Below are 16953 nucleotides of genomic sequence, written 5' to 3'. Positions count from 1 at the left end.
CAAATATGCACATTCCTGAGAGACTGCTTTGTATTGTGAACATTACAACCGTTGCAATATATTAATTTGTTGTTTAATCCTGTCACAGTATCATAAACCACTGTGCCGTATTTATCAGAGCCTGATGAGTCTTAAAGGTCGTGGATGCTCTGTTTCTCTCAAACTGGACTGGATCATATTTCATTTTCTCACTAGAGCATGACTGCACCAACACAGACCCTCGTGTTCATATTTATAACACAGCCACATTTTCAGTGTGAACTCAAACAAACAAGTGGATGATAAAAATGGCCGACAAACTGGAAAGAATTATAAATATTTAAATGTTCTCAATATTATTATTCCATTGTTTAAAAGCTCACTATGGCCGCATGTTATATTATGATAGTTCTTTTTGATTTAGCAAAAAAGCAAAGAAAAAAGCTGAGTTGCGAGAGACGCCGTGATGTTTTTACACACAACACCAAAGAAGCAACAAGCTATTGTTCTGTAAAGGCTACAAAATCTGCTCAGCCCTTTTCTGAGAGTGTGGTTATGGGGGCACGTCTGGGTCACGTCTCCTCCTCTCTGCAGATTAGCCATAAAGCCAGTCTCCCATTATACCCTCCCCATAGTCTCAGCTCGGGGTCTCGCAAATGTCCCCCGAGCACCACCAGCACAGAGAGTGACGGACAGACAGGTGGGGTTGTGGGGTCGTTGAATTGAGGTGAAGGGTGGAGTTGGGTTGAATATGTGTGGACGAGCTGACGTTGTTTACAGATAGTGAAAGGCGCAGAGACGATGATGAGAGGAGGCAGAAATACAAAAATGCTCTAATGACAGGCATCCTCAGACAAAACACGCAGAATGCATCACAGAAATAGATAAAAGATGAGCGGAAGCATTTAGGGTAAGCCATTAAGATGCTATTATATCCATCCACATCCATCTTAAATTAAATAAAACGGTGTTTTATTTCTCTGCTTGGGTAAATTAAAATATAGGGGAGCGCATTCTTGGCTGTCATGTTCTTGGACTGCAGCTGAACCTTGTCGAGGAAGAAGGAGGCCTGTATACACTCCATTCAGTCACCAAAGGCAAATGGCTGGGTGAGACGCTGTGGGAATTCAACCTATTTGAGATGCAAATTCCTCAAAGAGCTGAAAGAGCCGGAGAAACAGGTGTCCGAGGAAGTGTGCTGCAGTGTGGGTGCGTGAGGGCGGGTGTGAGGGCGCTGAATGACAACACAGGGTGTATTGAAATCCTGCTCGTTCAGCGCAGTCTATGTGGCACTTCATCTCTTGTCTCGTTTTCTTTGTTTCATAGAAGGTGCAGGCAAAAAGAGAAGAAACTGGCTGTCAGAGTAAAAATGGGAAATATGAAATATATGCAAAATCCAAGAAATTCATTCATTAATTTATTGATTTATATGTAATTTGGTACAAAAACATATCAAATCACAGAAAAACAGTAGAGCTTGCAAATGTACGAGCCCCGAGCTGAATCAGTTTCATCTTTGAATACAAAATACCCCAAAATCTTTATATCCTGTATCCTTCAGAGTAACGACAGTTTTATAATATTCTCTGGATGAAGCTCAGTGGCACCATCTACATGACAGAGCATAAAACTCTACAAATGCATGTGGTGTTTTTACGTCAGATTAGAACAAAACGTATTAAATCTAAATATCAAAAGCTTCAGAGAACATGGCAAAGAACAGTGCTTCCTAAATGACCCAAAAATAAACCCGTAGCATATATTTAAAAAAACCCTTTTTTTTTCCAAATCAACACATACCCATAACCATTTTTCATTACTTAAAAAAACTTTGACACCAACTGAATTTCCAGGAATGGAACTATTAATTGTTGAGTGCGTATGAATTCACTTCCTCTCAAACCATTTCTTCATTTGTAACTTCCAAAATAAAATAAGTGTCTATAAAAGCTATTTGGTTATTAATAAACGTTTATGGCTCCTTTGACTTTTAATATGTTGAATTGCTCAAATGTTGTTTTTAAACAGTTTAGGTTAATGTCTTCACAAAAGTCCTTCGCATGGAGGTCCACAGAGAAATCCTACAAATCATGTGGAGGCATGAATTTCATATAAGCGAGCGTGTCCGTCTACAACAGTTTAAGATTTGTAAAAAACTTGGACTTCATATTAAGTTTGCAGATTCTTTCCGTTATTTTAAACTGTGGAAAAATATAGATTTCATGGTTTTAGGTCTAAAACAAAAAAAAAAGGAAAACAGAACTTTTTGAGGATTTAAAAGTTACGATTCTCAGGCCGCCGCAAAATAAACAATCTCCCAATACCATCAGATAAATCTGTATATAAAGTATAAAGACCTGCAAACCATTCAATAAGATTGTACAAAACAGCTGTGTATTAGCATTCTTCAACATAGCTCATTCATTACATAAATATAAACCTATAAACTCTCCCAAATTAATAACAATTAAATACTGTACGACAATATAATTGAATAAACTGTTTGGAAAATATATGTTTTGAAAAATATGCAATAAAAATCTTTGGCTTAGTGGCATAAAACATCCCTGCACACTTTTTTTTTTCCTTCATTAGAGAGTCACTTCGCTTTTAACAGTTCTTCAACTCATTAGATTTCTGCTGGTCGCTGCTGTGGCACAGAGTTAATCTCACAGCGCCCTCAAGTGTTCAAACTCACAGATGCAGCACAACAGTCACTAGACCGTGCAAAACAGACGCGCTCATAAACTGTGTCGAACACAGCCGGACGAATACAAATCTCTGTGTTGGCTAACATAGGCAAAGAGGAAGACTAGAGAGGCAAAGTGCTCCAGGAAAGATCTCATCGATTAAGACAAAATCAGACTTCATTTATAACTAAGGAGAGAATCAGAGCTTTACTTTGAGCAGTGAATAGCAGCAGTAGCTTTTAACAGTGAGGTTCTGAATGTAATCCTGCATGTTCAGTCATATGATGCTGATCTCACTCACATAAACCTCACAGACTGTTGAAAAGTGCACACAGTCGCCACCTGCTGTTGCTCCCTGGCACTCACACTTTCTTGAGTGCCACTGGGTTTTTAAAATACAGCCTAAAGTTCTATGGCTGTACTACTTCAGTAAAACAAAGTAAATATCAACCTGTACGAATGAAGTTGCCACTGAAAATGTTAAGTAGTAAAGACATTTTTGTCATATGTGAAAATGTAATTGTTTTCAATTGTTCAAATTTAACTTTAAATTTAACAAACTTTTCTTGGAGTGGCATGACAGTAAAAATAGAAATGTGAAGTGGTGGAGGTTTGACATGTCTCTGCGACATGTGTGACTGAATGCTGCTGAGTCAGTAAAGGCTATATGGAACGATTTGTGTATGTAAACTGGTGTGAAACTTACCCTGCTACAGGTAAGTGTCATGCTCTGTGCTGCTCAGACTCTCTTTGGACTCTTGGAAGGTCATGTGTCTGAGCAGAGGTGAGGGGTCAGTGGGAGGAGGATATGGATTAAGTGTCTCCTGTGGCGATAGGATTGTCTCCTTCTGCTGTTCCCTGTTAGTCTTTCTATTTCCCTTTGCGTCCTCAGCTTGCACCGCGTCTGTCGTAGTTGCCAGGGGAGACGCAACGATGATTGTGGGCCTCTGTCTCAGGTCCTGCCGGCTCGGAGGCTCGGCAGCCATGATGGCCTTGGCACCGTGCATCCTGGGAGGGGACTTGCAGTGTAGATCTCCGTGACTCTCCTTCCAACGCCGCAGCTGAGCGTGATGCTCCCTCTCGATGTCTTTCTCAGACACCGATAACTCTATAATCTGAGAGACAGGGAAGGAATAAATGTGAACGTGAGGTAATGTCCGGGTTTTCCAGCAGATAACACGTTAATGTTTTTTATTCACCATTAACACAACAGAAGGGCAAAGTCCAAGCAAGATTCCTGCACCTATAGGGGAATCTGAGTGTGCATTAGGTGCTGAGTCAAAACAATAAAATGTAAAACACATGAAGTCAGCAGGTTTAACCGTACCTCGTGCACCAGGAACCTTTCTTGCATGTACTGTGGCTGTATGGCTCGGAGCAGCTCCATTGTTTCATAGAGACCTTGGCAGGACTTCAGTTTCTCTTGGGATCCCAGCATGCATTTCAGGAGAACCAGGCCCACCTTGAACAGGATCTTCACTCCTGAGAGAAGATTCAGATGCAGCTAAAGAAGTGGTTTGCACTTTTATTTCAAGACCAAATCGTAAAACACTGTTCATGCTCTGCTGTCGCACAAGTGCAACTAAAGGGGAGGATGATGAGAACATGAGAGGACCTTGAGAAAAGGTTAATACTTATTTAGTGTTTTGATCTTAAACACTAGAGTTAGTTTAGATACATAATAGCAGGTAGAAGAGACTCATGATCGAAACAACAGAGACATATATTGAAATTAAAAGACGGGCCAAATGTAAAACTTGCTCTATCCGCTATCTTGCTGAAACACCCCTTTAATAAATGTCCTACTTCTCACTTCATGGTGTATTAATGCATCAGTGAGTAACGTGAAAGTGTGTTGCTGGGTCATCTCACCCTCAAAAAGGAACATATCCCAGACGCGCAGCACCGAGGCCCACGGCAGAGTGCGAGAAAAGGCACACATGAACCACTCGGTCATGTACAGGATGGGCTCCAGCTTGTGCTTCTTCAGGTGACCGTGGGCCGCAGGAGACACCCGCCGCAGCAGAGCGTACAGGATCTCCCCGTCCAGCTGGATCGCCTCCTGTGGAGACGACATGGAACAGCAACCAGTGAAGGAAAAGAAAGAGAGAGAGAGGGAGCGAAAGCGAAAGAGGGAACAGACTATTCTCTCTCTGCCTAATCTGATTGTGTGATTATCTCGTCCTTGTTGCCTGGTCACCACCTCGACTTGTTAGGTTGTTAGTGTATCAAGCAGAGACACACTGGCCTGAGAAATTCATCACCACCACAAGCAATATATTATGACTACGGACTTTATAAAATGAATGAAACTGCTTTGTCCGGCTATATCAGGTGATGCTGACAGGAAGTTTAAAAGGTTAAATCTACGTTGGAAATAAATGCTGGGCAGTGTAAAGGTTCAGTCCTATAATGTGGCAGAAACCCACTGTCATTTAGCAGCAATATTTATACTTACAATACACGACAGATTACTTTGAGAAAGATATATAAGGTTCATGGAGGTGATAAGTGATAAGTGTTTAATACTATGAACATGTGACGTTCAAGCTCTTCTTCATACCAGCCCTGTACTGTAGTATCCTGGAAGGTATTTTTCACATATCTGGACAAGAACCCAGAATGCATCCTAGGACAAAGAAAGGAAAGAGAGCAGCTATTTATTATTGTTGAATGTGATATTTAAAGATTACAAATTAATTCAAAAGAATTTAACAATTATACTTATATGCTATATATTCTATATCCTCTTTTTGACCTCTTTACCCCATAGTTGAAAAACAGTGAGTATCTCTTATTAACAACTTTTTTATTTTAGATAAGAGAAAACAAACATCTGGAGATGTTGGATGTCTAGTGTGAGCTCACCTCAGCCGGCATATGCATCAGGAGAACAGCAGCTATGGGAGCCTGAGCCTGACAATAACCCTCATCAGGACGATGCAGAGTGTAAGCCTTCAGAACCCGGAGCAGGTCCTGCTGCCTGCACGTATCAACAAATAGAGATTATTATCACAAACCACTGTGTATTCAATAAAATGAACACAGTGTTGGGAAGTATGATAAGCCTTTAGATGGCAGAGCGTACCCATGACCTCCTCTTGCTGAAAACATTTCGTGGAAGGGAAACTGTCGATGGAGGTCCCTCTCAATGATGTCTACCCATTTGGGATCTCCTGACTGATTATCCAGTTCCTGGAAATACAAATTTTTTTACATTGAACTTTTGAGTGATTTCTCATCTGCTTCTTTAGACAAGACCACTTTAACATAAAAGCCGCTCTGAAACAGGTCTTGTACCACACATTATGTCATGCATCTACACTTTACATACATGTTATATGGGTATACATTATTTCCATTTTGGAAAATACTCACAACTGCGACTGCAAGTGTGTCACTGACCTGAAATCTGCCTTGGTTTTGCTCCCTTTTCACTTTCCCCCCAGTGAGGTAGAGCCAGGCCCGGCCACGCAGCGATGGAGGAATCCCCTTTTGACAGCGCTCCTTCACCTGACATTCAACACATGCACAGTTGAGTAGAGTAGAGAGCAAACCAGACGTTTCTTTGTTGGTCCCTTGAATATATTAATGTACTTCTAATATTCACAGTCAGTATAATTGTATGCTTCAGTTTCTCACAAAAACACAGTGAGAAGTGTTCAAGCTAACAAAATAAACAAGTGAAACATGCCACATAAATTATCTTCATGCTCCTGCTAATTGCTCTTCACCATTGGTGCTAATATGTAACACACATCAGTTAAAAACACTGCAGACCTTCCTGTGTTTTTTGGCCATCCACTTGTCCCAGTTGTTGAGCATATCCAGCCATTTTGCCTCCCTCTGTCTCAGCACCTCGATGGGGATTTCTTCTGCACTGTGGTGAAATGAGAAAATGTTATAACAAGAGACAAACAAATTCTTGTCACGCAGACTGACAGCAGTTGTACTGTACGGTGTCACTTCTCTGAACCTATATAGGGGAATCCCAGAGGGTGGCATGCAGCTCATCTCTTCCTTGTCCACACAGGAAACTTACCCTCAGACGAAACAGTGGAACACTTGCCCATCGCCAATGAAGTACAAGGAAAACAGGAAGCTATGGGAGAACTTTCCCTTAGTTCAGTTCCCTTCAGGGATCACGGCTACCAGGTTGGCGACCACAGACCAAGACAGTGGAACAACTAACAGGTTTAGTCAGAGGACCTCAGACCCCAACAGGAAACTTGAGATAAGAATCAGTACTACCAATAGACCAACTGATATGGAGTCAAGCACACTATTATTATTATAATATTATTATTAAGGAAGGTGGGAACAATGAATATGGACTGATAAGACTTTAAAGGGAATTACAGTGGTGTAAGTCTGTAGTTTCCAAACGTAGGCCTCCCTAATGAATTGACATTGGAAGAAAAAAAACATATGACAAACCAGTTCTTTTGTAAACTAGTCCCTATTTTTTATTTTTCAAGTTAACTAACAGGTACCTTCCTGCTTTTAAAACATAATGAAAGAAGAAGGAAACAGTTCTCTTAATGTGCTCATAACTGATAAACATATGGAAGCTGTGACATTCAAAGTAGACAAGGCAAAAAAGGGTTGACCACTGCTGGTCCAGGTGACAAGAGACAAAGCTATAAATTAGGACTGGACAATATGTCTCAGTAGATCAGACATCGTTCCCTCTTTGAAAACTAAGATGGAGAATATGTTCTACAGCGCTAATTGATGTTAGTGACCACCAGCGAACGTTAGGGACATATCTTCAGTTGTGTACCTTTGTGTCATCATGTGTTTCGGCCTTTTGATCACAAGACACCCTCCTCTAAGGCCGGACCACCACAGGTTGATCAGCCCTGGGTTCTTATCTCTAGCATCTTGGTGCTCATAAAAATGTTCATATCAGCCGATAGTGATAGTAAATCACGATACATTTTTGAAAGTTGTGGGTTTAAACTTTTATTTATGGGCAGAGAATGAAAAATTTAAAACACACAGCCAAACATTTTAACAATTATGTATTTTACCAACAGATATATTCATATTGGACCTGTGTTATTAATGATAAAAAATAGATTGCAGTACTGATAGATTATTATTGAATGTAAACCTGTGCTATGTATACGGATAATCAGCTCAATCACAATCTGGTTTCATGACAGTGTGTGAATGTGAGAACCAGAGACCTTCTGCCTGTGTTCAGCTGAGTGAAAGAAAAACACTGCAGCCATGTGGCAATCGAACCGAACAGTCTGTGTGCGTGAAACTCCACTTACGATTCTCCGGAGTTCTGCTGGGCTCCCCCGGTGAATCCGTACTTATCCACCCGGTCCTCCTCCTGGATTGCACCGCCGTTTAACTCCGCTCCAAACACGCCGCCCTTCCCGTTGTCTGTCAGCTTGTCTGTGGCGCCCCGAGACTCCAGCCCATCGCCCTGCTCGGTTTTTGCCATTTAACCAACATTTACCTCACAGTCCGTTCGCATAACGTCGAGCTTATCCCCAGATCTCAGCGAGCACCTCGCAGCTCTCCATGAAGACGCCCGCCTGTTAGCTTAACCTGCTGTCACGGCTAGATAGCTACGGTTGCTAGGAAGGACTCGCTTCCTGGCTGCTAACGTGCTAGTGTTTAACAGGTAGTGGCTTTCATGTCACCCCTCCTCTTCCTTCCTTTGGTTAGTCGGTGTCTCACAAAAGCGATTTCCACCTACTTGTCAGGCTAAAGAGCCAAAACTCCGCGCCCACGGTTCACTGTTACTGTATCTTCCAGCTAACTGCTAAGCTAACATGCTAGCATCACATTGGTGTCAGCTGACCCACGTAGAGAATGTGTGCTGTCAGCAGGAATGAGAGTTAGCTGAGTTTTTAGCTGAGTTAGCACAGTTAGCTGCTGCTGAGAGGAAGGTGGAGACCATCGGTAAACAACCCCCCCACCCCACTTCCTCTGACTCTCTAGCGCCACCCACTGTTCAACTCAACACATCCAGGTACAGGTGTTATTCATTCATTCATTTTTATTTATTTCGAACATAAAACACTTAAAGGTTCAGTGTGTAGAAGTTTGTGATATCTAGTGTTGAAGTTGCATGTTGCAGCTGAACACCCCTCACCTCACCCTCTCATCCAAACATGACAAAGAACCTGTGGTAGACTTTCATAAAAACTCAAAAGGTGTTTAGTTGGTTCAGTCTGAACTAATGTAAAAAAACATGGCGGCCTCCATCGATGTAAATATAAAGTATTTGAATATAAAGAGCATTTTCTGGGCTACAGAAAACTACAATTCATACAATTTAGATGAAACGAACTAGTAAAACATCAAGAGGATTATTCTACATTAAATTATTGTCAATAGTTCCTATTCACCTAAATCTTACACACTTTAATGATTTAATCTACATATTTAAAATGGAGTGAGAAGAAGTACAAACTAATTTAATATCCCTTTCTCCTTAAGTCATTATTTAATAATCAACCAGCTTCCTATACATATCTATAAATATGTTGTTTCCCTGTGCTCTTTATTGTATATAATATAAATAATACACATTTTATTTGCCTTGATTCAGTATTTACACTGACAAAATGGTATATCAGACAAAATGGCAATAAAATATTGCAAATGTTAATCAGTTCATGAGAAAATTGAATTTGGTTGTTTAAAAAATACATGAAACCTAGGTCAATATTGAGAATTCAGCCAAGTTCACACTCACCCTCCATCTTCCCTCCTTGTAAAAACAAATTCATAGCTGTCATACATCTTTGGTGAACATCCCGAAGATGAAACATGGAATTGAATCACGAAAACAAATTTAGTATAAATACTAGATTCTTTATTTAAATATTGTACATATTTTAAAACATATTTACATAAATTAGACCTGCATTGTTACACTGTATATACACTGACATGGGTGTGTCTTTCACACGCACAAACATCGCTTGCTTGAGAGATGACAATCGTACCATACAGACTGCAGAAGCACCTTTGAGAACAACTTGACATTTACATTAAACACAATGTGGGGGAGACGAGACAAGCTTGCAATGGCAGGAAAGGCCTCTTGATTACAGGTGTAGCTATTTGTTAAGGCTGAATCTGTGCTCACCCACACACCCACACACAATTTAAGTTCACAGCACCATTACCCATCTCACCACCCCCCCTCCTGCATATAGGTTACATCTCTGTCAAATGTAGCTCCATCTTTATCGTCAATACAAGTTCAGAAACTTTTTGCAAAACCTTTCTAAATACAGGATGCAAACGAGTGAAACGAACTAACACAGAATCCACAGAGCAGAACATATTCAAATAACTTGCCGCGAATTTGTGTTTATGTAAATGTGGTCATTTTTCTCGCACTGCTGAACCATCACATAAATGAAGTGTTTGTAGCATCCTGCTTTCACAGTGCAAGAAACAATTTCTCCCAAGACTATTTAAAAGGAACAACACAGTGACAATTCTGGTCTCCACCATTGAAATGTTATCCTTACAGCAGGGCTGAGCAGTGCCCTTATCTTATATTTATATATGGCTTTCCTTCTTTGGTTTATAAACCTGTCTTAGACTTTGTTATAGACACACACTCACTTATAACTTAAACCAGAATTATGATACAACCTTTACTCTCAACAACTTTAAGCACAGAAAATATACTTCAACGTCCTTTGGAACATTTCCAGCCACACTTCTGGGCATTACACAAAACTCAGAGCACAAGGGCTTTACAGTATTGCTGCATGATATTTGTAACAACAAACACAAAGAAATTTAGTGTTTGGTGCACCTGCTTTTAAAGACATTGTCCAAACCAATCGGGCGTTTGACACAGGGACAGACTATCATGGGCAGAACAGTATTATTATTATTATGACTGATTTACGTCATCAGGACACACACACACACACACACACACACACACACACACACACACACACACACACACACACACACACACACACACACACACACACACACACACACACACACACACACACACACACACACACAAGAGAAGCAGCAAACAAATGTAGAAAAAGGAACAGAGAAATAGTAACAATTCACTCACTTTAAGATATCTGGATCCTTTTTTCATCCATCACACAAACTTCGTCAGCAGACACTTTTAAAACTAAGCAACATAAAAAAATAGTATTTTCCTTTAAAATTCATGCCTGACCTATCATTGCAATTGCAAGCTTTTCCAGATGCTAGCTTTAGCTTTGTGAGAGAACAAATATCAACATCGAACATGCCACATATTCCAACAACAATTCCTCACATCTTTACCACACACACACACACACACACACGTATGCACATTTATTCCTTTCTACCACACAACGGAAGCGATCAGTCTCAGCTAATATATTCTTGTTCATTTCAGCAAGTGGAAGTGTGGGATTGGTAAAGCTCACTTCAATATCAACATCTATACAGGAAAATAATATATTTCTGAATGCATGTGTATCTCTTCCACAACAGTAACAAAATAACTCCTTGCTTTAAATAAAACCAAGCAAAGATGACAGAAAAAGGCATAGCCCTGAAAACACAGAAATATTTACAACATATCAGGATGTGCGCACCGATAGATCCCCCGACCAAGTAACCAAACCTGATTAACCTTCGCATGTGAGCTTTAACAAGGGTTAGTTTCTCTCTACTTTGATCTGAGCAAATTAAGGAACATTCCTAAATCCACTTATTACTTTTCATTCCCTGTAAAGACTCCTCCACTCCCAGCCCACTCAGTCTGTCTGTATGGTTTGTTCAAACATGTTTACGACATGGAACAGATTTAAGGAGAACAACACAGACAGACGTGTCACAACTGTTGACAACCCAAAACCATGGCTTACTCCTCTTAAAATATAACTTTTTCAATTGCCACAAGATTTAAAAACCCCTAGTGACTGTCACTAAGGGACATGGGAGACTGACGATGCATTCCTCAACCCATTATACTCGGCTCCTCCTGCATCATGATCAACATGAATATGTGCTAGCTGCCTGCTTCTTCTTAAACCGTCCAAGCACCCAAACGAAACAGAAGAAGAAATCAAAATGTCACTCAGGTGGACGTCCTGCAGCAGGGAGTGTGTCGTGTTAGCGGGCCTCTCCAAATCAGCCCGGTGGACACAGTGCATTTCGAGAGGGCTGCAGGTGGAAGACTCAGGCAGATGGTAAGGAAGGATCAGCCGCCCCAAGAAGCACACACACACACACACACAGATACATACACTCTTTTAGTCTGTATATTCAGCCACAATGGACAGCAGCACCGTGATATCATCTGGCTTCCCTCCTGCAGAAAAAGACATTCATTATGAGTATGCACACTATTTTCATAATTTCAATGTGTATCCTATTATTCAAGTAGTTTTAGTCAAATACAACCCTCATACTGTGCATGATAAGTTTTGCAATCATATATATACTTTAGATGTGTGGTGAGGTGTGGAACTGCAGGAATTGCAGCATTTGACAAATAATGGCAGCAAGATAGATTGTTTTTCTTATATTAACAAATTAAATGAAAACAACCACTTACCTCTCACATTCAGACCATTGTCACAGGCAAACTGTGCAAAAGGAGACATATAGTTGGGGTCGTAGGCGAGGTCGTGAGCTTGCTTTGCAATGCTCTGTGCAGTCTGCAGGATGCTGTCATAGTTGGTGGTCTGAAAGAAAAAAAACATAAAAAGGATGGAAATGTCATTGAAACGTGGAAAAAAACTCTTTCTGCAGATATGTAAATTGTGTAACTAGATACACACACACCTTCAGTTTTTTGAGCTCCTGAAGAATCATGTAGTCTGGCATGTTGTCAAAGAGGCCGTCACTTGCTGTTAGGATGATGTCACCGAGCTGCACATCAAAGGAGGAGCTGTCAGCTGCTTCAGGACTGGAGGAAACAGGAGGAGGGTGAGTTCAGTCACAAGTGAAACCGGCATGTGACGCCTGAGCTGCCCTCAACAGTTTCCACTATGGAATTAAGCAGGACGCGCTGCCAAATAACGGTGGACACAGTAAGGGTGTTTAATCTGACAGCTGACTTGGAATCAGCCGATCCTGTGTGTCCTCAGCAGACACTGTCAGGCCCTCCTGTTTCCTGGTGCTCAACCAATACTCCTGGTAACCTTTAACATTAAGATCCTCCCTGGTCTGGAGGGCCTGTTTTTTTAAGGTGACACACTACAGGACCAAAATAAGTTAAGTTTACTTGCTGAACCTTTTTCTCATGCCATAAGAAATATAATTAACCAGTGGGAGGAACAAGGGGGAAAAAAGACCTTGAGACTGCTCTAAATGGATTACATACAATGGATTGGCAAATACAGAGTCTAGTTTGTCAGCAAACATGTCGTGTGTACACCTGCACACACTGGACTGTGACGCAAAGCAGCTCACATCTTGTTTATTCTTTAAACATAAGGGGACAGCTCCTACTACAGCCACATTTGCTCTTTCTCTACAATAATGCACATTTTATTTTTGTTCCTTAAAAAATGCTCACATGACTTGTAATGATGCATCCAAGCGTGAGCTACTGACCTGTCACTGAGCACCACCCCTTCTGCTCCAGGGGGAGCGATTGACAGCTGGAAGGGCGTGTTAAAATAGTGCTGCTGCTCGTCCGAGCGATGGACCACCTCTCCCTCCCGGACCACCAGGAAACCAGAGTCCCCGAGGTTACATGTGTGTAGCCGGTGACTCTGTCTATCCAGAACCACGATACAGGCTGTGCTGCTCCCTGCAAACAAGAGGAGAAACACATGTCAACTTATGGTTCATGTAGCACCACAGTGAAAAAACTCTGACAGACAGACATGAAAAGAGAAGTGGAGTCTGGATGTGTGTTTCACTTCACTTTCAACAGTTAGAATGCTGCACAACCTGTATATCACTGCCTCTGTGTGCACCCTTCATTCCCTTGTGAATGTGATGCTGAGTGAGAAAAAAAACACACAGGTCACATTCTCTGATTGATCCCCAGAGACTGCAGCTTTATGAACCAATCGTCTTAATAACCTTGATCAAGGAAGGTCGAACACAGGCCGCGTCACCGCTCCTCAAAATAAAAGTAGGCCATTTGACAAACATGGTGACACAGGGAGGAGGTTAACATTTGGCGTCTGCTCTGGCTGTGGGTCAGAGATACTGAGTTTCAGAAGAAATGCGACCTTGGTCACATGTTTGACTCGGCCAGGCATTTGAAATCAGTACAGCTCTCCAGCAGTGTCCCTTACACATGCACTCCAGACCTTTTGGAGGCTTCTGGTATGAGGAAAAATGTGCACGCTACACTAAAGGAAAACTGTTTAAGGTCACTGCATCTCAACTTTCAAGTGGCGGCATAACAAAACACAGCTGATGAAGTTAGTCAGTTACCTCAAGGGTATTACATCACTCAGTAGGGTGCAGGTCAGAGTCAACCATAACCAACAGGCCTCACATTTTTAGATATGAGTCAAATGACTTGTTTAATCGGCAGTGCTGTGTGCCAACAAATGCAAAAACCTAATCTTGATTATTTGTGGTATGTTGATCTCAGGTATTTATTCTTTTCGCTCTAGTTAGATAAATACATTTTGACATGCAAATGTTCTCACTTGACTCACTCACATCCTGTAGCTGTGTTCTATAATTCTCAGAATGCTGCTGTTCACATGAAAAGCATGACCGACTCCACCGCAGACGGTCTGTTTACCACAATGTATCGCCTGTGTGTACTCACCCAGCAGGGGAACTTTGTTCTGTAGAAGCTCGTAGTAGCCAGAGGTCAGGATGCCTACTGGGTAACTGGGAATGAAGCGTCCCTCCTTCACCAGTCGCTCACAGGTTCTCATTAAGGTGGCGGAGAACTGAGAGGGGTCAACACCATAGTCACGCCAGCCACCTACGCCATCTGCTACACCTGATGGATAGAAAATAACAAAACATTGTTCATAAGTGGTCCAGTCAAACATTCTCACTCTTCTACATACATGTAGCTCAGTGATTCTATTCCAGTTTGTACTTGTCAGCCCTGAACCTCAGCTTTAATGGTCAGTGGTTAGAGTGAAACAATATAGCTTTTATTTTGACTGATATTGTGATTGCAATGAGTCAGGGTTTTAGTGTTGATGCATATTTTTGCATGTCGACTTCACTGGACAGATGTTCGAGTGATGCTGATTTCAGTGGAGGTCTGTACTAAACAAGCACATTTGTGTCTCTTTAGAATGTTAAATATGACAAAAATAATTTACATCATTAATAAATGCTATTTCCATAAGATGTGAGGAAAATCATTAAAAATAAAAAATAATCACACACATATTATTTTATTATTACTATTTTCTCTCTAAGTTAAAGTTCCTTTCAAAAACGAGGTGAAAATACACTCTGGGAATTTCCAGAGATTTCCATGTGTGCCTCTCATCCCCAGAGCCACGGTTCTTTTATTAAAGCTACATTGAGGGGCCACTACAGACTTCACCTCCACCACCTCCACGTTATTTCTGCTGACATGTGTTAACACGTGAAGCCTTCAGGAGGATTCCATCCCTCTGAGCTGATCTATTGTAACGTCATATGACCAGCAAGTCACATTTAACCCAAAACGTAGCGTGTTAGAAAACATATTACACTTATTATCAATGTCGACAACCTCGTGGTGAGTCGAGACATTCACTCTATTTACCCTGATGTCAACCAAACAGTGAGGACAAAGCATCCACACTCAGCGAAGCTAGCAGGCTAGCGAGGGTATTAGCAACATGGCTGCCTCCATGCTCAACCATTCTGACCTTTGCAAGACATTGTAGTTTTCAGTCCTAGAGGCTGGGATCGAGTCTTTAACAACTCGATCCGCCTGTGAGAGTAAATATCTACACATCCCAACTAAACCTGTTCGATATATTGAGTCATCGCTGTGTAATCTGCACTTTGAGCTCATCTAGGTGAAAGGTCGTTTGGAGTTTCTGATCAAAAATCATCTACATAATGAGAGAACATGCGTTAAACAGCTCGATCAGAGGTTTAACACGCAGGTTGATCTGTGACAGGAACATGTCCTTCTCCCTGTTATTAAACTGAAGGGTTGTAGGAGAGTGGGGGGGTTGTGGCTCTGTGTTTGCAGGGGGGGGGGGGGGTTGTGTTTTCATCCGAGGGGTCGGTGCACGTGTGGGCTCACTGAAGGTCACCCGATAACAGTGTGTGCGAGTGTGTGTGTGTGTGTGTGTTCGAGTGTGTGTGTCCGGTGACAGTGCTCCGTGTGCCCGGTGCAGCTTACCCAGCACATCCGCGCTCCTGTGCCGCGCTATGAAGCAGGCGTCGTCCCCGTAGCACATCCCTTTCTTCAGGATCCCCTTGCGAAAGTCTTTCCCGAAGCCATAGCTGGCGGTGATCAGGCTGTAGTCCCGGCCGTCCGTCTGAGACAGCCCGCCCAGGACAGCCCTGGCTACCAGTCTGCCATACGACAGTACGGATAACATCCCCCGGCTAGGAGCGGCCCCGTTTCGGTTCGACCCCCCCTGCACACGCGAATCCTCCTCGCCGCTCTCTCTGTCTCCCTCTCGCCGGCCCGGCCGCCTGCCCTTCTCGGCTGCTTCTTCTTGTCTTCCCGGCTGTCTGCCCGCCCTCTATCCGTCCATTCGACACGGACTAGCCCGTGAAATCCTCGCCCCGCAGGAACGTCTCTCCGACCTCTCGTAGAGCTCCACCGTCTGTCCCCCGGGCTGTTCAAGTCTGTGAGCCGCTCATGGACGCAGATCCTCCGCTGAACTTCCTCCTCTCCAACATGATTCCTCACTTCTTCCAGAGCAGCGAGTACATACGGGTCCCCGGCCGATTACAAGCATGACGTCACGGACAGCCGCCGTCATCCAATGAGAGCCGCTGCGCAGGCCTCCTCTGGTGGGAGCTTGTTTTATTCACCGGGACGTGACGCACACAGAGCTAACGTTAGCAGCATTTAGCCTGCCTATGATATAGTAACACTGTGGCGCACTGTTAGCCTTCAAAGAGGCCCAGGGCTGCTTATGATTTAAAACAGTTTAACTGTGCAGGTTATGTTAGTCTGATGCACAACTTTGCATAGCTTCAGTTATTAATCTTTAAATCATCTGTAATTATATCTATCTATCTATCGACTCTATTTATCTATCTATCTATCTATCTACTCTATCTATCTATCTATCTCTATCTCTCTCTCTCTATCTATCTATCTATTCACAGCTTCTGACAAACAATAAAAGCTGGCAACATGACGCCACTGAAAAAA

At 42.2% G+C, this 16953-nt stretch overlaps 2 protein-coding genes across 2 annotated transcripts; both read right to left on the bottom strand.

Moving 5' to 3' along the window:
• Nucleotides 1-1383: 1383 nt before the first annotated feature.
• Nucleotides 1384-8593, bottom strand: tbc1d10ab (TBC1 domain family, member 10Ab). The gene is made up of 9 exons (XM_069513894.1): nucleotides 7952-8593; nucleotides 6450-6549; nucleotides 6075-6182; nucleotides 5758-5864; nucleotides 5538-5652; nucleotides 5233-5298; nucleotides 4542-4731; nucleotides 3997-4151; nucleotides 1384-3784 (listed from the first exon to the last, which is right to left on the bottom strand). Exons 1-9 carry the CDS (start codon nucleotides 8125-8127, stop codon nucleotides 3380-3382), a joined length of 1422 nt encoding a protein of 473 aa, XP_069369995.1. The 5' UTR covers nucleotides 8128-8593; the 3' UTR covers nucleotides 1384-3379.
• An 895-nt stretch (nucleotides 8594-9488) lies between these two features.
• Nucleotides 9489-16525, bottom strand: LOC109626297 (protein phosphatase PTC7 homolog). Its single transcript, XM_020082092.2, has 6 exons — nucleotides 15964-16525; nucleotides 14425-14604; nucleotides 13242-13440; nucleotides 12468-12591; nucleotides 12238-12367; nucleotides 9489-11991 (listed from the first exon to the last, which is right to left on the bottom strand). Exons 1-6 carry the CDS (start codon nucleotides 16163-16165, stop codon nucleotides 11933-11935), a joined length of 894 nt encoding a protein of 297 aa, XP_019937651.1. The 5' UTR covers nucleotides 16166-16525; the 3' UTR covers nucleotides 9489-11932.
• Between the last annotated feature and the right edge of the window lie 428 nt (nucleotides 16526-16953).

Source organism: Paralichthys olivaceus, chromosome 18 (assembly GCF_024713975.1).
Source record: "Paralichthys olivaceus isolate ysfri-2021 chromosome 18, ASM2471397v2, whole genome shotgun sequence".
NCBI lineage: Eukaryota > Metazoa > Chordata > Actinopteri > Pleuronectiformes > Paralichthyidae > Paralichthys > Paralichthys olivaceus.
This window is presented reverse-complemented; position numbering and strand designations above follow the sequence as displayed.